The 22035-nt window shown below is 44.0% G+C and overlaps 1 protein-coding gene across 1 annotated transcript in view; it reads left to right on the forward strand.

Annotated features, from left to right (window-relative positions):
• The first annotated feature begins 5848 nt into the window (after positions 1 to 5848).
• LOC138299793 (glutathione S-transferase Mu 1-like) overlaps positions 5849 to 22035 on the forward strand; it is a 68679-nt gene continuing 52492 nt past the window's right edge. Inside the window, exon 1 of the mRNA XM_069238349.1 lies at positions 5849 to 6022. Coding sequence (XP_069094450.1) covers positions 5987 to 6022 — 36 coding nt within the window. The 5' untranslated portion in view covers positions 5849 to 5986. The remainder of the gene's footprint in view (positions 6023 to 22035) is intronic.

A 22035-nucleotide genomic window follows, 5' to 3' on the forward strand; every position in this document is an offset into this window, starting at 1 on the left:
CCTGGTATAGAAAAGATCACAAATGTGTTTGTCACTACTGTGAGGCCTATAAATGTCCTTATATACTTTTAAGTTGTAGATTCTGATCTGAAAGGGACAGCCCTGTCATGTTTAGTATGGCTAGAAGGATAATAGAAAGTCCTGTTTACTAGTGAATGTGTATTTAATATTATTATTTTAGAAATGCCAACTTTAGAAAGTGGGTGTTTTTCTGCAACTATTACCATCTGTACCTTACAGTCTGTCTCCAGTCCACATCTGGGCTGGACTGGTTCACAGCTCCCCTTGTGCTTTCCACCCAGACCGCCATATAAACAGGACACTCAGTCACATCTGCATTCATCTACATACTGAATTGGTCTTCCTGGGGAGGAAGGGTGGAGGGGCTCTCTCTTACACTTCAAAGGCCAGTGGCCTGCCCTCACACAAAGGACTGATAACCCACCACAGGGATCCTGGCAGACAGGGCTGGGTTGAAGGGAGAAATTGTGCACTTCAAAACCACTCTTTGAAGTTCCCCCCACTTCAAATGCACTTTTGGGTATGTAAACTGGGTCTCTGACCCTACCAAATCAGACACTTCTGGACCTACATCAGGACTCTGTCAGAGGGACTGCCTGGCTGCCCAAAGGACTCCTCAGGACGGCTTTGCTGGAAGGACTGCTGCCCTACTTGTTGCCCTGCTGCCTCCTTGCCGCTGACTCTGCTGAAAGGACTCTTCCTTCCTCCACAGGTGCTCTTCAAGGGCTTGGATTGAGCTTGCCTCCACTGCCTCGCAGTATGGACTCAACGTCTCACCCCACTCCGGTCGCCATAAGGAACTGACGGCGTACCGGCTCCAGTGACTCTCACCTCCCTGACTCCGTACAAAGTCTTTGTTTTCAAAGGTACTGTGTCTGGGGGTCCATGTGACTCCGTGAGCAGGTGCCACTAGATTCAAGCTAGCCTGGCTGATGAGGGGTAATACCCTAAAACTGGTCCCAAGATGCTTGTTTCCGGTTCAGGGAGGACCTAGCATGGCAGTTCAGGCAGGACTATTCTCGTGTGAAGCAGGGTCAAGACTGCTTTGCATATGGCTGGGTAAAAACGGAGGTAGCATGATGGGCAAATAAGAACGATGGATTGGGATGCGGCCTGAGCGATTTCCAGTGGCTGAGATTAATTCAAGCATTCTATCCATCACCTTGTTGATTATGTGTCCGGTCCAACAATAACCGATGGACAGGCTATAAACCTGCAGGGTAAACAATATATATTGCAGGGACAGCAAATGAGCTGTCAGCAGGCCTAAAAATGGGGAGGGGTGGACCATTAAGACATCAGGACACACTTACACTCCTAAAACCCACACATTCTTTCGGCCCCCTGGGGCATTTATCCACATGGCCAGCAGGGGTAAATTACACATTTTCCACATATCTGTGCAAGCGAAAGTTATGGAACTTGTCAAGATCACAATATTCTTACCTCTCAGTGGCACCATCTGTGAATGTTTAATGGACTGCTGCTTTGTACTTACAATTTCTAAAAATGTATATTTATTATTTTTTTTGTTTTACATTGTACTAAACTGACACTACAAGGCTAGAATGCTTTAAATGAGTATCAGACTACATTAACAAAGTCAGTTTCATTTTTATTAGAATTTTTGGGGTCATGGAGAATGATTTCAAACTTTGTTCCCAAAATACAAAGAAAACCAGTGGCATAACAAAGGCCCCCACAGCGCCGGCGGTACAGGGGGCCTTAAGCTCCAGGAGGCCACCTCAGCACAGCACCCGGCCTGAGTGAGTCCGGAGGGTGGGTGTGCTCCAGTTTCATTACGCCACTGAAGTAAACAACTAAGGCCCTTGAAACACAACAGCTTGGATCTTTACATAGTGCTTCATACTACACTTATAAAGTGCTTTTGAGAAGATGTTTCTAGTGCTTGAATTAACGGTACTCAGTTAGTCAACCTTGGAAAAATGGAATATTGATTGTGTCCTGCGGGATTTGAATTTGCCGTTCATCTGATTGATATCTATCTATATATATATATATATATATATATATATACACACACACACACACACACACACACACAGACACTATAATTTTATAAACATTATTGTATTGTATTGTAATCATATTTATATAGCGCTTACTACCCCTGACGAGGCGTCGAAGCGCTTTTCGGTGAGTAGCACGCTACTCCAGAACCCAACAAGAATTAGTGATGGATTTGTATTGTTAAATAATGAGTAAAGTTTTAGTATTATTGTGAGTTAATTTGAGCCGCGGATATGAGAGTTTGTTAGTTAGATTGACTGGAGTAATGGAGGGGTGGAAGGAGGAAAGAAATCCAGAAGTGTTAATTGGGAGTATATCCTTCATTTACTCAACCCAAAGGCTTGGGATGAGTAAAGGGGGGCGGAGGGGGAAGAGTATGTGGAAGGGTTAGGGAGAGCATAGTAGCAGGGTGAGATGAATGCAGGAGAATTTAGTAGGGTTGTGTGGGAGGTCACAGAGGTAGAGTGAGATTTGGTGAGTTAGATGTGGAAGTAGAGGGAAGAGCTTAGGCAGAGATATTTAGGAGATGAAAGTGGTAGAAGGGATTTGGGATGAGTCAGAGTGAGAATGGAGGATAGTTTGATAGAGACATGACATAAGAGTGATGAGTAGATAAGTGTGATAAGATGAGAGCAGGAATTCATAGACATCTAGTATAACAACCCACCCAGGAGCCATGCAATGATCCATAAACATGCCAAGCACAGAAACAACATATACACATACATACATACATATATATATACATATATATATATATATATATATACACACACACGAATACACACACATATGCACATACAATACATAATTAGAATCATGGGTAAAAATGTTTTGTACAAATACTTAACACATTATCTCTGAAGTTAAGCCTGCCTACTCGTGCCTAGCTACCAAGGGGGGTGAGCGGATATTAACCGAGTTTGATTCTCCTTTACCCAGACTAGAGTGAGGGTCCTTGCTTGGACATTTCTAACACGTTATTAATCTGTTAGTATTATTTAATTTTCCAAACAGTCACAGACTGTCTTCCCTGAAACAGTGCATCTAGAGATCTATTTTATCTTGGACCCAATGCTTACTTACCATTATTTATGGTCTTCGTCACTCTCACGTTTGTGTTCATTGGTCAGCTACCGGTTTCATTTTGTGGCTAGTCTCGCTCCAGTCAGTTTTGGATTTCACTTATTTAAATATCATGCACACATGCAGCATTTTTTTGTTTCATCTTTTTAAATGTAATACATACAAAGAAAGGACTGCAGCTTCTGACTGGCACATACCACTTTAACCACTCCATTCGTCACCACACCCTACATCATTCCAGGCCACTCCACTATACTCCACACTCCTTTAGCCATGCTGAACAGCAGCCACTGTAGTGTGCAACTCAGCTAAAACACACTGGCAAAGCCAACAGTTCTTGCATAGACAAGACCTATTGGCTTTGCCAAGGCTTGTGGTCTGTAAGATGTTATATTTCTTGTGTACTCTTGTTCAATTATTTTGTGTAAAAAGGGATGTGCATTATGCCCTGGGCTTGTGGTTGATGCTGTGCTCTGGCTATACATTTGTTTGGACCTTTTCTGTATCCAGGTCAGGTGTGAAGTCATGGATTCTGTACTAGTGAGACCGAGTCAACTGGGAGGAAGCCGTTCAAAACAGGCGATAGCTTAATTCATTCCACTGTTGCTCCATTACTTGGTTTTATTTTACAATTAACTTACTCCAGCGTTCCAACAAAGCCTGGATGTGTCCAACCCTCTTTCTACTGTCAGAGTTTTGTCATTTTTCTTTTGAAAATGATAATCAAGTGTGCTTGAATATAGTCACAGTATTTAATGAGAGTTTAGTTACGTGCTACATAATGGTTTGAGTTGTGAACAAAGTTTCAGGGAAATCTCAGAACATGTCTCCTCTGTTATTGTTCAAAGACCAGAGTCTTGCAAAATGAAAATAGGTAAAAAGGCACCAGCACAAGTTCTGCTAACTGTTTGTCAAGGACTAAATAATGTTATATAATCTAACCACAGGCTATGAAGGGTTAATGAGTAACTTTGTGCCAGGTGACCCAGACTAGACAGGCCATGCAGAATCACATCACCTACTTTATCATAAGGCTAGCAGGGGGGCATTCAGCCTTCACTAACCAGCCCATATTTCAGCACAAGATAACAGAAAACTCTGCCATTATACTGAACATAAAGTCTTGTTGTTAATACAGGTAGGCAGGTTTGGACCATCTCAAACTAAAATAAGGCTTTCTTTTTTATACTAAGATTAGCTTAGTGTCTTGAAGGATGATGGTGGGATGGATATAGAGTTACACAGCAAAAATGTTGGAATATTTTCTGCTTTTGATAAACATTGCAGCTACTGTTCTCTTTATGTTTACTGTAGTTACAATTTACATTGTGTGAACCATGATAGTATTTTGATTTTAAACTAAATGTTCAAAATGTATCCTTAGTTCCCTAGTGTTCTTGAGTGTGCTTTTCCCTATTAAAAGATTATGGATTCCATTAACTCTCCCTGTGATTTCTCATGTGATTGACTGCTACAAACACATCTCACTCAGATATTGCTCAATGGGTTGGTTGCAGCACAAATGCCCTTCTGTTGCAGGTTGGCACACTGACAAAGTCCTCAGTGCCAGGGTGTCTAGAAAGCTGAACTCTGGGTTGTGTGCTGGAGGATGACCTAGAAAATGTATCAGATTTAGACTGAAGGTCAGCAGTTTAAACTTCTTTAGGTGAAGAACTGCTGCGCTTACCTATCCAATTTATGTCCCAATTAGCTATTCTTTGGGAAAACGATGCAATTAATCAGGACATCGTGCAAAATATTTTTTTTTAAATTCAGGTAGACTTCGGAGGTGGATCCCCTAGTTGCATTGTCATCATACATTATACATCACAGAATGCCAAAGATACCTCTTATGTTCCCTGTTTGGAACACTGCTCCATTTTTTCCAGGGTGACAGCTGCTGCTTAACCCTTTCGCTACCACTCAATACTGGTGGTATTTCACTACTCTCAATGATAATTAACCTTACTACTGGGGGTAACCCATCGTTCTCTACAAAGATTAAAGATCATGGAAATGGCATACATGAAAAATGCCAGGATAAAATGGTTGACTGTAAGACTGAGGTACTAGCCACATCATCTGTAGTCGTCTCCTCTTCCCAGCGTAGCAGATTTTAAACTAGGGAGTCATAGAAGGAAAAACAAACCTAAACCTAATTATATATATTTATTTATTTATATGTTGTTATTTTAACCAAAAAAAACACAAAGCTTCTTGTGCCCAAAGTTAAAATATACTTTAAACCCAGGGATTTTTGAAAAACAGTATTTACTTTTGCCGCTGCAAATATCGTATTGCAAAAATGACAACACGTACTTCTATCACTATACTTATGTGCTTCTAAAATGGACAGCTTTTAAAAGACAGCTTACTTGACTATTTCTATGTACAATATTACAGTATACAAAAACATTTACACATAGTGGTTGAAACAGTATTTCTGTGCCTCTTCACGCATTCCATAACGTCACTTTCGGGGATGCTTAGGCACAAGCTCAGGAGCAGCAGCGGTATTTCTAAGCTTTCCTCTTGGGCCGGGGAGGTCCAGGCGCTTAGAGCACCGACCCAGTGGTTATTCGTTTGGACCCCAGTTCTCTTCCAGCCCTCCGCCTCCACATACAGCCAGTACTCTCTTCTTTCCAGTCCCTCCACATGAGTTCTGACGCAAGTGAAAAAAAAGCTTCAACTACGACTTCCACTGCCCCTTGCCTCCGCCTCCTCCCGTCCTCCGGGTGTTCACGTGCTCCCGCACCCAGCACTATATAGAATCGCGCCGCTCACGGTTCCTGGACGTCTGCCGCTTCTGGAGTGCTAGGATCGAGTCATCTGTTATTCCGGTTACGCAATGACCATGATATTTGGGTACTGGAACGTCCGGGGGGTAAGTTGGGAGCGAGTTGGTGGGTCGGAGAGACAGAGGGAGTTGGGACAGTTGAGATAAGGTGAACAGGTCGAGAGTTGCGTGAGAGCGGCAGGTGGGTGGTGGAGGGATAGGGTTTGCATGGAAGAAGAGGGGAGGATGAGATAAAAAAAAAAAGAGAACGGCCACGGCCTCCCGCCAGGGCGGGGGTTGACGGAGGAATGGGGTGTGACAGACCTTCGCGCGCCAGGGGTGGTTAGCAAGGCTGCTGTAGGTTTGTGCAGAGTGGAGAACGGGTGGGGTGGAGGAGGTGAAATGTGTTTGAAGGACATAGTCCACGTAAGTAATCAGTCCTTGTATTGCCTTTATGTCTCCGTGCGCCAGTCGCTGTCTGTGGTGCACGCAGACTGTCGTTGCTGCACATGTGGATTTGGACTTGACCCGTCCCTGGAATACTATCCTTCGGCAGGATTCCTCCCTGCGAGTCTCGCACACCCCTTCTGCGCCTCAGTGCACTGTACACAGGCCCGGCCTCGGGAACAGCGCTCCTAGTGGAGCAAAAAAATCCAGGCACGGCCCTCAAGCTTCTCCTTTCACAAGCCCCTTCTGCAACCCACAGCCAAGCTTAACACGGAGCTCATAGAAGCACAACCCACTTTGAATTGTTCTCTGATTGCAGTATTTTTTCCCAGAATGTCGTGTTTCTTCTTTTTTTGTCTTATTCTAAGTACGCCGGTTTCATTTTTCATTTAAACCCGTACGTGGCTCTGTGCTTTGGTGGTTAAATCGGTCCTTAATAAGAAGCCCTGGCGAAATCAGAGCTGCACGTAGACAATCGCCTTACATTTCCAGTTAGACCTTGTAATAGCAGAACTACAGGTACCAGACTGCATTGTCAAAACAATGTAGATGAGCTCGCGTGCCCTATGAGGCAGGCTGTAGTGCAGCCAACAGTTACACATTCCGGAGTGTGCCACAACACTATATTCAAATCCTGTTGCCCTATGCCAGATGTGCCTAAAACTGGAGGACAAGAGTGCTCTCCCGCGGTACTCCAGTTTATTTTTCTCTTAATAAAGCTGAAAATATACTGACCCCTCTATAGTTAAACATACTATTATTGCCAAAGCTTGCGTGTATGAAACATTCATTTCACATTTGTTTTAATTACGCAGGCAGATGTTTAAAGCATATCGTTACCTAATAGACCAGTTTGTCTTCCTCGGGGCTTGGGCACAGAACGGCTAAGGAGCAAAGAAGCACATGCGGCTTTTACTTTGTAGATTCTTCACATCCGTGTAAATGACTCTGACGTTTTCTTAAGTGAGTGTAAACTGCTTCTTGGCACATCGCTCTGATCTCGAATGCAGCTCAGGAACGATCCTCAAACCACGGCTGCACAATAAAACATAGAAGTGCTTGGCCATAGTGTTCCATCTGCCTACAGCTCGACTGCAGAGCGTTGGCAAAGCCAATAGGTCTTCGCTTTATATGCGAGCGCCAAGCTGTTAGCTCTGCTGTAGCTTGTTTTTAAAAAGGAAAAAACATTGAAAAATGTTGGAGGGGAAGTCAATGCATACCTTAAGTTGTGTCAAAACTGTACTTTTGAGTTCCCTATTCTTAGATCCCTTATAAATGGCCTGCCTATTTTTTTATTTATGCTTCTATCTCGGAAAGAAAGTGTCAGAATTAAAAGGAAAACAATTGCCATGTCCCAATTCACTTACTACAGTACTAAAACATGTTACAGCCATGTCGGTCCTTCGCAGCTGCCCATAGAGCAGGTTTTTGGGCCTTCTCAGGACATCACCTCTTCAGTCACGCAAAGTATGTCGTATGTCTTCTGCCTCAAACGAAAGCTGAGTACAGGAGGCCGTTCTTCTCTGTTCTCCACCCCCTCCGCCAAATTACCCATTCATGCCTTTGTATGACAAGTCCTTTGCATTCATGCCATATGTGGGGTGCAAGAAATGAAAATAAAACAACCCTTAAAGTCTGTTCTTTGACCATACCTTGGAAAAAATATACCTCTGTATTTTAACACAGGTAGGTTGAAAGGGGTGTTGTGCAACACTGGGGTGGGTAGGATGGGAACCGAGCAAGTATCTGGTGGGAGAAAGCAGCACACAAAGGCAAAAGCCAGAAAACACCTCCACTGTACTTGAGTACAGAATGAGAAAGTACTTTCTTGACTGTTAACCGGTGATGTAAGCAATGAGGGCTCTAAACCCATTCGGTTTTTGGTGTGTTCCACTAGGGATGTTTTAGCAGAGACCTGAAAAGCTGAGATTTCCCTTGTGTTTTTTGCTCCTGCTTTTATGGATTACTTCAATGCTGTGTACACAAATAAATATATACTGATCATGTGATTGTATCCTGGAGTTGGAAATAAATAATTGTAACATGGTCTCAAACAAGCCTCATTTTCTTGCCTCTAAATTTGGCCCCACAACTAGAGTGGGGCAGAGCAGTAACAGGGCAATAGAAGCGGAAAAGGTATAGAACAAAAGAAAGAAGTAGCTGTAAAATAAAGTTGGAGGCACAAGAGAAATATAAAGATTGGGTTAAAAGAGTTCCTTGTTTGAGACAAGGAAAGCAAGAAGAATCAAGTAGAAAGTTAATAAGTGGAAGCAATAAAAGGTGAAGCACGTGCCTCCAACATAGGATCATGGCACGTGCCAAGGTGGTACCAGAAGACATGGCCTGACCATCCCTGTATTCCACACCACACACCTTAGTTGAAACATGTTCTTTAAATGGAACTATAGAAGTGCAGGTACTCACTATTTAGAGTACCTGTTTGCCCATGAGAAGTGCAGGTACTCTCCCATTAAGTGTATTGTAAAATTGCTAAGGGTTTGGATAATCTGACTTTCAAATTAAAGTGCCGGCAATTCGTACAGGACAGTACCTGCCCATTTAAAGCACAGTCAGAAATTCATGACTTGCCATGTTAACAGCAATAGGACAGAAGGAGGGCACTGAAATTGGTGCAGTCATTCTGTGAAACTGAAGAAACCGGATGGCACACCAGTCACTCCCCCTCGCGGCAGTGGTGCCCACTACGACCCCCCGTTTGAGAATTCGTGTCTGAGGAGGCCTCAGCGGTGGCGCTCTGCCCTTCTCCTGAATGAATCACGTGGTGATCACTAGGTGATCAGGAACCCGTACGCCCCCCAACAAATGTCTGATCCCAACAGTAAGCAGGTCACAGAATTTGAGCATTATGTAGACCACCTACAGATAAAGACAACATACAGTACTCAATAACAGGCTAATATGCAGGGAAAAGTTATAGAACCGCAACCTGTTAATTATACTGTGGTGGGGTAAACAATTTTCTCATTAGTTTGCAGCAATGGTAACATTTTGAGGAAACGTTTAGCAATCCCATGTGAGGGCATCCAAGTACAGTTGCCTCCAAATGTAAACTGCATTACATGCTGGCACTAGGGTCTGGGCTGGTGTCCCCCCCATTATCTTAATTTATAGGGATTAGTCAACTGATTCTGTGTATTTGGCATCCTGGTCCATCCATACTAAACTATTCATCTCACTTCACAGTATGATGCCAACTATCAGAATTCTCATGCAATTATCAAACTGCATTCCACATGATTCCACTACAGCCCTGTTGAACCTTGAATGACATAGGAAAGGCTTTTAACTCCCTGCAATGGGAGTACTTGCACACTGTGATGAGCACCTTTGTGTGGACAGGGTTTCCTGGTTTATATTAAGTTGTACATAACCAAACGGTCTGATCTGAAGGAATATTATCAGACTGGGATGGCTGGAAAGGGCTCTAGACACTGTTGTCTATTGTCTCCTGTTCTCTTTTGCTATTACAGTGGATTGACTGGCATCCGCCATTAAACAGGGACGTTGCTATCAAGGTATGCAACCTAATTACATCTTTTTCTATGCATACAATCTGCTACTGTGTGTCTGAAGGGAGCAGGCAGATGTGTGGGTTATGGAAACCCCTTAAATAGGGGGGAACAGATGTATGATAAAGTACCTGTGGAGTGGAAGGACACTGACCTGTAGCCAATGGCTGTGACTGGAAGGAGTACTTGGTCCAAAATCCACCCGACTGCATGGACAGCAATGCAGTAGAGGACAGGAATTGAAAGCAGAGGACGTGTTGGCCAATCAGAAGCACTTAAATTAAAGCAATGTTAGACTAAGCCAGTGGTAAGTAAGGGACGGGTTCTAAGCCCCTTTTAAGATTTTTTTTTTTTTTCTTTTCCCTTTTTTTAATCAGCAAGATTTTACCCGAACAGTGTGCAGGCAAAACCTAAATGCTGGATTAAGGTGGGAGTTTAAGGTCATCTTTTAATATGATGCACTGGAGAAATTTGTAGTAAATTTACTTTTTGCCGACTATTTGAAAGATGGTCTAGGGGGCATCTTGCACTGCACTTGCCTTACCCACTTAACATTTTGAATCTTGCTTACACACAATAGGGCTGGTGTTACAATCTCTTCCCATGTTGCCCAGACTGCTACCTCCCAAACAAGTAGATGAGCAGTTTAAACAAAAAAAAAAAACTTCCACTCTCTTTTGGATGCAAGTGGCTCACCATCAGCCAGCTGTTCCATTAATTTAAGTAATCCTGAAGATTCTGTTTATGGATTGACTACTCTGCACTGTGCTTCTTGTTTTGTAGCCTGACTGCGTTGTTGACTTTACTAGAAATGCTAACAAGTTCCTGGTGTAGATCACTTCTCTCTTTGCCAACTAAGCTAGTAACTCGTTTATCATATTAATAGACCTGTTCAAGTCAAACACTGTCATGGCAGGCTCAAAGGGTGCAGAAAGGATTATGGTAATTAATAAAGCCACCATAAAAGCTGAAGGTATGGAAATATTTACCGAGTGCTGAATTACTTCTCCGGAGCCGTATATAATGTGGTTAAACACGAGCATGATTGTTCATTATAGTTCATACTTTTGAAACATTCTGTCATGACCTCTGCTTTATACACACCTTACTCACGAGTAACAACAAAAGAGATTGCTAATTGGGCCTGAGGGACCAATTTTCACTGGTCTCGCGACAAACTCGGCTTCTGTGGTTCAGTGCCACGCTACTTCGTGTTATCTGCCAGCCTTAGTGATCCGTACAGGGCTCCGAACTTGTGGACGTCCCCGGCAGCACCTCGGCAAGGGAGGCTGAGCCCTCCCAACTTAATCAGACGCATTCAACATTGGCTCAGAGCACACATTACATACAATAAAGCCGTCTGCACATGAGACAAACGCAAGCACACACACTGCATACTACAAACAGTGCAGACGCACCATGCAGCATATGTTACACATGGGCTCGGACTGGTAGTTCTATACTCCACAGTTACTCTTGAATTAAACAGTAGTGCCATGAAAGAGTAGCGCAATGATGTGGCCAGCGGAGGTTGCTTCGTAGCACTTTTTTTAATTCTAGGGCTTGGATCCACGCTGGACAGCAGCTGTGCTGTTAGTCAACATAGCTAAAGGACACTGACAAAGCCGATAGGTCCTGGCAATCTGAGCGCTATTTAGCTTTGCCAGTGCTTGTTTTCTGTTTGTTGTAGAAAATACCAGACCTGTAACCATTTGTGCAACCCTTTCTAAAGCTGTACGCTAGTCCTAGAATAATTTAAATAGGACTTTATTTTTTATTTCTTTTATAGTGCTGTTAGTCACAGTGCAGGGTGTCGGAACACTCTACATCACACGCACACATTGACTTACAAACTTGTATGATTTGTTGTCAATATACAGGATATGTTGCATGAGCCAGGGAAAGTTCCAAGGTTTAAGAGTCACATTGTTCTGCGCTAGAGTAAAACGATTACAGTGCAGCTGTAAGTAACAAAAGGATATCTGTTGAAAGCAGTAACCCACTTACCTATGTACATAAAATAAAAATCTATCCTCTGCATTTGGCATGAAGTGCGTTGCAGGAGATTCGCTAACCCTCGGTGCTAATTTGAGTCCAAACTGGGACTAGACGAAACGCAGATCTCTCCCGCCAATGCATTATAGTTATTTTACCATTATTGTGCCCTCGGATTTACCCAGAACACTGAGAGCTCTGCGGCAGGTGTCTTAACCACATTAGATGTTTTAAAATTAACTCTTTGCAGCCAAGTAAGCATAACAATCACTGTTCATAGTTGTGTATCTCTCGCTGTTCCTAAATGTCCCCACTTGGGATATATGTGTGTGTGTGTATTTTTTTTTTTATATATTACTAGTTGGGACTGGAATTGCATGTCCGTTTTTCGTGTGAGTTACATTTGTCACCATTTCCTTATCATTTTTTGGATACTAGGTGGCTTACACTTTTTTAATGTGGAGATGATACCTCTTACTTTGAAATTTATAGTCCATTCTTTGCGTAGGTGTTCTGGTTGTAATGATTTCAGGATGAGCTGACAGGATGCACTGTTGAATGTAAGGGTGGCTTAAATATAGTTATGCCAGCTATAAGAACATGAAGGATGTCTGCTGCTAAATGTAGGAGATTTTTGAGTGGCAGTGCGTAATTTGTGGGGGAAAAAAGCTCCAAACTTTTTTTTTCTTAGTGCTGTCTCATTGCTGTTGAATGGCAAGTTTGCCCTAATTTTTTTTAGTACTCTACACTTGCTTATTGCAGGCTTTTTTTAAAACATGTTTTTTTTTTTTTTTTCCCCAACACACTTTTGTGCCTTCATAATAGTTTTCCTGTCTCTTGTTCTCCTTTCTTCCCTTTGTCTGTTTATCTTATTTGAGGCTAACTTTTCACCAGCATTCTATGACCCAATCTCCGAAAATCAGTGCAGGCGCCCATCAGACACATTAAGTGGTGGGTAGGGATGAGTAAGCATACTTCACTTAGAGTGGTCTCCTCTCTGGAGAGCTCAGGCAGCAGCTAAAGCAATCCCATCTACATGGAAATCTGTTGGATATGGAATATTGTGACTGGTGGAGTAGGCTGGCGGTGGAGTTTGTTCAATCCATGAGTGAAAAAAGCCTTACGCTGACAAAAGGCAACATCAGCTTGTATGAAGCTTAAAAAAGCTTGAGGCTTCTGCGTAACTCAGGAGTGTTTGCATCTATAATCGTAATGTGCTCAAATGTACTCATGAGTGACCTGCTAAAGATGTATTAGATCTTAGGATCTGATGTAACTTCTTGTGGTGCCACATGCAATATTGCATTCCGTGATGTCACTTGAATACTGAACTAACTTTGTTAGTTTCCACCCTCACACTTTTTCTTTTCTTTTTTTCAAGACTTGTGCCCTGTAACCATCCTTGTTTTTTTTATTTATTTTTTATTTTACATCAACAAGCCTGCTGCCACTTGTATGCCCTTAAGGAGGGAGCAAAACCAAGTTCTGGTGTGCTGATTGCATAATGTGGGTTTAAAACACTGGGGCAGCTGTAGGTCACCCTCTTAGCATGGAGCCAGTGCACAGCTAACTGTAGATGTCCTAAAGCAGACTGTGCACACCTTACTGCTATTTCTACAGTGAAGTGAAGCCACACACAAGCTGTCACTGCTCTCTAATGCACATCACAGCTGGTTTGAGGCCCCAAATTATCTAGTCCTGGCACCGGGATTGGCTGCAGTGAGGCGCCCTCCTACACTGTGCACTGGGACTATACCACATGTGCAGAGCCTATGGTGGGAAGTGGTTGGAGTCCACATGATGTTGCTGTCTCTAAAGCCCTATCGTTCATATTACCGTGGTGAAACCACATGTTAGAAGATAGAGCTGCGCCGCCATCCATAAAGCGTAAACCTTATTGAAGTGACGTGAATAAATATCATAACATCTGGAAGGGTGTGGGAGAGTAGTGCTGCACAGTAATCCCATAATGGCAGTGAACAGTGGTCTAGAATGTTTATCCTTCCAAAAACATGGGATGGAAATTGAGATCACGTGACCAATTTGACAAATCTGGTGTCTGGTTAAGTCAGAGGGACATTAGCATCTTATCGATACAGTGCAGTGAATGGACACTGTACAGCATTCAGCCATATGAATGGTTGTGATGTCCTACTCAATGGCTTCCCAGATGCCACACTGGCACCACTTTGGGGCATTCTACATGTGGCAGCACACTCTATCCAGAGCTTGAAAATATGATCACGTCTTGAGCCCCCAACACCCCCTCGCTCCCTCCTGAAGGTACTCCATTTGCTGGCTCTCATCCTTTTCAAAACCAGCTCCATTTGCCAAACTATCATGACCAGTACCCCCCACTTATTTTGTGGACAAGATCACCGTGTATGGATCTTGGCACACTTGCAGCCAGAACACCATCAGATTACAGACTGGGTCAAAAAGTAAAAAATACAACAGCCCATTTCCATCTCTGCACCGAGGATCTGAAAACCTACCTATACCCATCTGGCCTGCCTTAACTCCAATTTAGAAAAGAGTTGATAACTTAATTCTTGAAAGAACAGTGCATTAACCATCCTCAACCCAGCTCCATCTCCTCTTACTTGTTGACTTTGTGCTTGTCTTTGACTATGTACACCACTCCTTTGCCTTTTTGGCTAGGTTTGCACAAAAGAAATACCTTAAACACTCCATCTTAGTGATGTTTGCTCTACCAGCATGTGTACAGCATCTCGATAGGGAGCATGCGGATGAGGAGTATTGGAGGGGATGGGTAGGCTCATTAGGAAGAGAGCAACACGGAGAAACTGGGCAGGTGGAGGGTTTATGGTGGGGAATTACACGAGGAAGAAGGTAACATGGTGACTTGAGAAGTGCGCAGGAGAAGCAAATGAGGTAGAGAATGACATGGCACTTTGGAGAGTGTCTTGCAGTGGACAAAGTAGATGTGGGGGGGCAACAAAGTGCGAAAGACGTTTTGCAGGGGAAGCACATGCAGGAGAAAACCATGTTGAGTCCTGGGTTTGGGAGTTTTGCAGGTGAGAAGCCCATGAGGGAGTCTGAGAACACCTGCACTCACGGAAATCTGAATGAAAGTAGTTCCCTGAATGGTAGCAGTGGAAGGATAAAGGACCTCCAGTCAGTAGGATGGTAAAGTTATGTTCCAGGGGAGTGACTAACACAGGATGAAGCAAATCTATCAAATAAGTAGCTTAGTGACAAAGTACACCAATTGTAACTAATGGGTAGGTTCTAAGCACACTCAGTTTTAGCTATGGTCCACAAGAGATCTTTGTACAGTAGGTCTTTAACTCTAATCTAATTAAAGAAGTTGCAGTCGAGACCACGAAGATGAGCTACTGTCCCTTCTCACAGGAAGGGAGAATGAAGACAAAAGCAGTTTTCTCACACCAGTGTCACATGTCTGAAGCTGCATGTGTCCCAAGAAAAGCCCTGCTAATACCCTAAATCTGTACCATCCTCACTAGTTCTTTTAGTAGGCATTGATGGCAGAATTATTTTGTCTACTTGCCTATTGGCAGTCATGTACTACTACTAGGTACCCCTTGTGTGCAGTGTTCAAACCAGAGCATTAATGGGAAATGCTGAGCCAGGCGTCTGACTAGTCCGAGCCAGAGGGGGCATGGAGCCAATAAGAATCCTGTTGACTCCCATAATTAAAAATTCACAGTATTATTCCAGTTGGTTATTTGCCACCTGTAGCAGACTTGGGAGATAAGTGGAGAGTTGTAGAGGAGTGTTGGTATAAAGAGCCTGTTTACCAAATTCAGCTTTCCTGGCTCTGAGCCGAGGGCCTGTTTTATGCACCTGCAGGGAGTAAAGTGAATTCATATAACATTATTTTCTACTTACTGCTTTATTTTCATACTGCACAGCTCGGAAACGGGCAAAGCTTGGCCACTGTTGCCAACCTGTACTGCCTTGAAGCACTAACTCAAATCTTGTGTTAATTAATTAACTTTACGCCCTGCAGATGCATAAAGCAGGCGCTGGCCTAACTTCAGTTAAAACTGTGCCGCTGGAAAAACCATGAACCAAGTGTGGCGACTACATATTGTTTGTTGTACTGACTGTTATTTTTGTTAGAGTGCTACCACTCACATCACTCACCCTCTAAACTGTGACGGAGCATACTACAGCAGGTGAGACTGAAACACCTGTTGTCAGGGATGGCCCTAAAGCAAATTGACCGGTCAGCACCATTGTCAGAAAGAAAATGTGTTTGTGGGGCGGGGTCGCTGCAGTGTAGCAGCAGGAGGTGTGAGGGAGATGGAAGGTGGGCAGGGAGTTGATGGGGCGCTAACAGTTATGCTGAGGTACATTAATAACTGATCACAAAGTCTTTAACGAGACTCGAATGAGATCAAGTGGGATGGGCAAGCTGCTGCTAGCGAAAATTGTTCGCAGCTTCCTGCTGCACCCCTCGAATATTTGGGCCGTGGACTTTGGCTTAGCTCGCCCATGGGCCAAGGCCGACCCTCCCTGTTGCAAACAATTGCGCACGAACAAAATGCCAGCCATTGTGTAAACTGTCATAGAAGTAACTGTCCATGAAAAGAGACTGTTTCCAAAATATCCAATAGGATTACTAGTCGTGCTCAAGGATCGACGCCCGCCTATGCCTCACGCCCCTATGTGTATTTCATGCCCTCCTATGTTTCCTTCATCTTTCTAGTTTTTCTTACCCGCTCCCAATCTCTCTCTTTCTGACCTTGCTTTCCAACTTAATTTCCTACGCTTTTGCCTTTATTATTAATATTATTATTGTTGGACTTTTGCTTACGCAGGGTCATCCCGAATCTTTTTGCCTCCTGCCTCCTATTTTTTCTGACCTGCCGCTGTTGGCTTTTGAACTCTGAGCACTTTACCACTGCTAACCAGTGCTAAAGTGCATATGCTCTCCGTGTAAATTGTATGTAATTGGTTTATCCATGATTGGCCTATTTGATTTACTAGTAAGTCCCTAGTAAGGTGCACTAAAGGTGCCAGGACCTGTAAATCAAATGCTACTAGTGGGCCTGCAGCACTGGTTGTGCCACCCACATAAGTAGTCTGTAATCATGACTCAGACCTGCCACTGCAGTGTCTGTAAGTGTATTTTTACACTGTAAATTCGACTTAGCAAGTGTACCCACTTGCCAGGCCTAAACCTTCCCTTTTCTTACATGTAAGGCACCCCTAAGGTAGGCCCTAGGTAGCCCCAAGGGCAGGGTGCAGTGTATGGATAAGGTAGGACATATAGTAATGTGGTTTATATGTCTTGACAGTGAAATACTGCCAACTTCGTTTTTCACTGTTGCAAGGCCTGTCTCTCTCATAGGATAACATGGGGGCTACCTTTAAATATGATTAAAGTGTAGATTAGCCCTATAGAGTAGATGGACATGTGGAGTTTGGGGTCCCTGAACTCACAATTTAAAAATACATCTTTTAGTAAAGTTGATTTTGAGATTGTGCGTTTGAAAATGCCACTTTTATAAAGTGAGCATTTTCTTGCTTAAACCATTCTGTGACTCTGCCTTGTTTGTGGATTCCCTGTCTGGGTCAGTTTGACAGTTGGGTTGTTTTTCACCTGCACTAGACAGTGACACAAAGGGGGATGGGGTGTAACCTGCATTTCCTGATTAGCCATCTCTGCTAGGAGGGAGGCGTGGGGTGGTCACTCTCATCTGAAAGGACTGTGCCTGCCTCTGACAATGCCGGCTCCAACCCCCTGCTGTGTGTCTGATGCCTTGCCTGGGCAAGGCAGGATTTCACAAGTAGGTGTGAGTCCCCTTTGAAGAAAGGTGACTTCAAAGACTAAAATGGGTATAAGAAGGGCACCCAAATCTACAGACTTTAGAAACACTTCTGGAACCAAGAGGAACCTCTGCCTAGAGAAGAGCTGCTAGCTGAGGAAGAAGTGCTGCCCTGCCTGTGACTGTGCTTTGTGGAGCTTTCCTGCAGTGCTGCTTCTGCCAGAGTAAGAGGGCAGAGACTGGACTTTGTGTGCCTTCCATCTTTTGAAGAAATCTCCAAGGGCTTGATTTAGAACTTGCCTCCTGTTGTTTGAAGTCTCAGGGACAGCAAAGACTTCTCTCTGCCAACACCTGGAGTCTCTGGAGAGACTCCTGCTCTGACAAGTGGTGCCCGATCCAGTCCCTGGGCCCTTGAAAGGAAAGCTGGTGGAAATCCAAAGAAATCGACTTCGGACGACTTCGGACCGACGCCGCTGCTGAATCCGGTAACGCCGCCTGCACCTGACGCCGTGACCTTCGCTGGAACGTGACGCTCTTCGCAGGCTCGACGCCGCAGCAGCCCCGCTGAAGTCTGCAACTCCGTGGAAGTCGCCGCACCACGTCGTGACCGACGCCGCTTGAAGTACACGGATTCAACGTTTTGCACAGACGCCGCGATTCCCGACTTCGCGCACCAGCTTGTTTTCACTCTTCACCAAAGGTTCTGTACTTGGGGGTCTACACGACTCCGTGTCCGGCGCCGCTGGTGTTGGCTTGTTGGGAACGACTCCGTCAAGACACTGTGTTAACATCTCATCGAAGCATTTTTGTTTCTAAGCGCTATTTTTGAGCTTAATCTTTAAAAATTCATAACTTGACTTGTGTATGTCGGAATTTTGTCGTTTTGGTCTTGTTTAGTTTAGATAAATGTTTCCTATTTTTCTAAACTGGTGTTGTGTCATTTTGTAGTGTTTTCATTAAGTTACTGTGTGTGTTGATACAAATACTTTACACCTAGCACTCTGAGGTTAAGCCTACTGCTCTGCCAAGCTACCAAGGGGGTAAGCAGGGGTTAGGTGAGGGTGATTCTCTTTTACCCTGACTAGAGTGAGGGTCCTTGCTTGAACAGGGGGTAACCTGACTGTCAACCAAAGACCCCATTTCTAACAATTATTATCCCCCCTTCCTCACGCTTTAAAAAAAATAAAAATAATAACATTACACTATTACACAGGTACTGTAGTACGTCTTTTTGCTGCTTCCTTGGTCCTACAGGGTTTTATTCTGCAGTTGGTAATTAGTTTTACGATTTGCATACTGCCACACCGAGGATTGGAAGGCCATGTTTTCTAAACATCTTTTTGACTCCCTGGCAGGCACTGCGTGAAATCCGCACTACCTTCAGCCTGAACACCAGAGGTCTCTATCGTGGCCCTTATAAGCCCCTGGAGGCGACTCGGTTCAGGTATGAACCAGGCAAGCATATGCTCCACGAAAGGCAACGCCAACAAAGTCATCCTGGGAGTAGTTCACTCCAATTACAGTGCAAGATTGAGTAAAACGTGAAATTCAGACAGGAACAAAATCGTATGGCATGGATTACCTGAATATAATTGAAATTGTTCAGGAATCGTAAGTGGTTTTCCCAGTAAAGTGAGACATGAATGTAGGCCCCACAAAGGGCCTGTTCCAATGTTAGTTTTAATACTACCGGGTCTGAGAACCAGAGGGACCTGGCCCAGTTAAAGCCCTGTGTCAAGTTGTGAAAGACGTATTAGTCAACTTTCTTGTCTCCATGTTCCGCCCCTTGCTTAATGAAGTAATACTAGCAGTGTGCGGCAATAAACTGCCTAATTTCCTTTTCTTGCCTCATAATTAAATTTTTCCAGCCAGACAACTTGGCCCTCCCCTAGTGCATAATTACAATGGCCCTGGTCAGATCTATAGTTTTCTTTGTCATTATTATCCTAATGGGCACTATTATTAGTAGTAATAGGGATAATATTTGGCTTAGTGATACCTTTTTCCCTCTATTTACTCACATAGGTAAATGGGGGGGAAAAAAGGCAGTGTCATTTTGAAGGCATGTAAACGTAATGGGACTTCAAAAGAATGCAGATTTTTTAATTTAGCCATGGAGTGCAGCATTGGCGATTTGGGGATGCTGTACAGCATGACTGAAAAGAAAAGGTAATTGATCTGAAGGTGAGACCTATTGGGTTTGACAATGCTTTTTTTGTGGTTTGAGTATGAGTTCTCAATCAAATTAAACAAATCAGTGGGAAATTCACTATTAGATACAGTATGACTACAAAAAATATTGTTTTATGAGAAAGTGCTTGCAAAATAGTTTTAACAATATGCAATCAGGCCACCTGCTGCAAACCATTTTTATATGTCCATTAAAAGCATGCTCTCCACAGCTCGGTTGGTAACACTCTTACAATATCTCTCTAAAAAAAAAAAAATCAGGTCAGGAAGCGCAAGTGACTCCATCAATTAAACCCAAAGTGGCTTCCAAGTAGCCTTCCCATTTGCAGATTAAAAAATTGTACGTTTCATGTCTCTTAGACCACAGGAACCTTGGCAGAAAGGTTTGTTTCCTGTCCAGCTGTGTTGTGAAAGTTCAGAGTTCATGAGTTTAAACAAAAAAAACAGAAGGCTATGTATGTTAATAAGCTGCGTTATGCAGGATGTGAATCTGCAATGAGGTGCTTTCATTGTTGGGCATTTTGCACGGTGGTTACTTAGGGGTGGGGTTTGAAGGAGGGGTAGGTTGTGATCAGTGTTTAGTGATGCCTTCTGTATAGTGTTGTGCTAATGGTCTGTGGTATGTGCCCCTGTCTCACCCAGTAGGCCCTTTTCAGACATTATAGTGTGGTTCAGGGTGTGTTTGCCTGAATCGAAGTCGGGAGTCCTGATGGAGGATGCTGGAAGCCTGACCTACAGCACTACCACTTATGAGGAGTAGCATCTGCCCACCTCCAAGAACAGAATAATCGGATGGGCAGAAAGAGCCTAAAAGCCCGGTTCCTTGCGTGTAGTAACCTTGCTTCATTGCCACAGAGTAGCTGAATGAGGAGTGGGAGGGGAAGCGGTAGGAATTGTCCAGTCAGATGAGTGCATTTTAGAACCCACCCAAACTATGAGGCCTTCGGAGGGTGTGATTGAGGGGATGGTGTGCTGAGAAGCAAAAGAGAGGGAGCCTGAGTGATGCCATTACCGCATTTCTATGTTTAATTGGCCAGAATTCGTAGGAAACTTGCTGACCTCAGAAGGATTAAAGACTGCCCTAGACCAGACGTGCCAGAATGTAAACGTAACCTGCAGGCAGGAGACTGAGGATGGGTGCGGGTGGGGTGGGTGGTGTGGGGCATAGAATTGTTAGAGATGAGGGCAGGATGAAGGGGCATGGGATGGGTGGGAACAAGGGGAGGGATTGGATTGGGTGGAGTCTAGGGGTGATAGAGCTATGCAGTGGGTGGAGAGGCCAGCAGTTGGTGGAGAAACGAGGATGAAGTGGATGGGTGGACAGATGTACCAAATATATGGATGGGAAGCAGACTGGAAGTGTGAGGATTTTGGCCTGGGATGCAGGGAGTGGCCGGGATCAGTGGAGGGACTGCAGATAGTCAGATACTCTGGTGTTGAGACCAAGACTAAGGTGTACTAGGGGATAGGAAATCAAGGGATCAGTGAAGACAGGCCGTTGATAGAAAGTGAGAGCCAAGGGATGGGCGGAGAGGCAAGGACATGGAGATAAATGCGCAGCCAAGAACAAGGGCTGGATGGAGAGCTTAGCACTGGGTGGAGATGATGCAAGATTGAGGCAGGGACTATGCAAAGTGATGGATGAATGGAGAGAGATGCAGTGGAAGGAAGAATTGCTCTGGTCCAGAAATGAGTGGAGACATTGCGGCAGTGGATGTGAAGAGGGGAAGTAGTGCTGAGGTGGGTAATTAAAAGGCCAGAAACACATGATATAAAATTGCATCTAGAATGTGAAAAATGTATAATTTTTCGTTTGACTTTTTGCAAGTCACATGCTTGCTTTCATAAATAAAAGATTAATTGACTTTAGAAATGGTTCACTACAGGGAAACTGATCGGTGGACATATGAGGACAAAGGGGTGGGTGGATCCCCTGCCGAAGATGCATGTAGGCAGACGTCTCCCCGTGGGGATGGGACAGCCGGCTGTGTGCACTTGAGGCCAGCAGCGGCATGAAGGGGACAGTACCGTAAGAGGGGCAGATCGGGAGGAGTGTGTGTAAGTGCAGCATCCTAATGAGAACTGCTATGGAAGGATTTCATAGAGAGGGGCGAAGCGCCCCAAAACTAGAACAAAATGGAGAAGGCAGCAGCACCCTGAGAGAAAGGTACACCTCGAGTGACGGCAGTGCACTGAACAC

The sequence above is a fragment of the Pleurodeles waltl genome, chromosome 6 (assembly GCF_031143425.1).
Source record: "Pleurodeles waltl isolate 20211129_DDA chromosome 6, aPleWal1.hap1.20221129, whole genome shotgun sequence".
Classification (NCBI taxonomy): Eukaryota; Metazoa; Chordata; class Amphibia; order Caudata; family Salamandridae; genus Pleurodeles; species Pleurodeles waltl.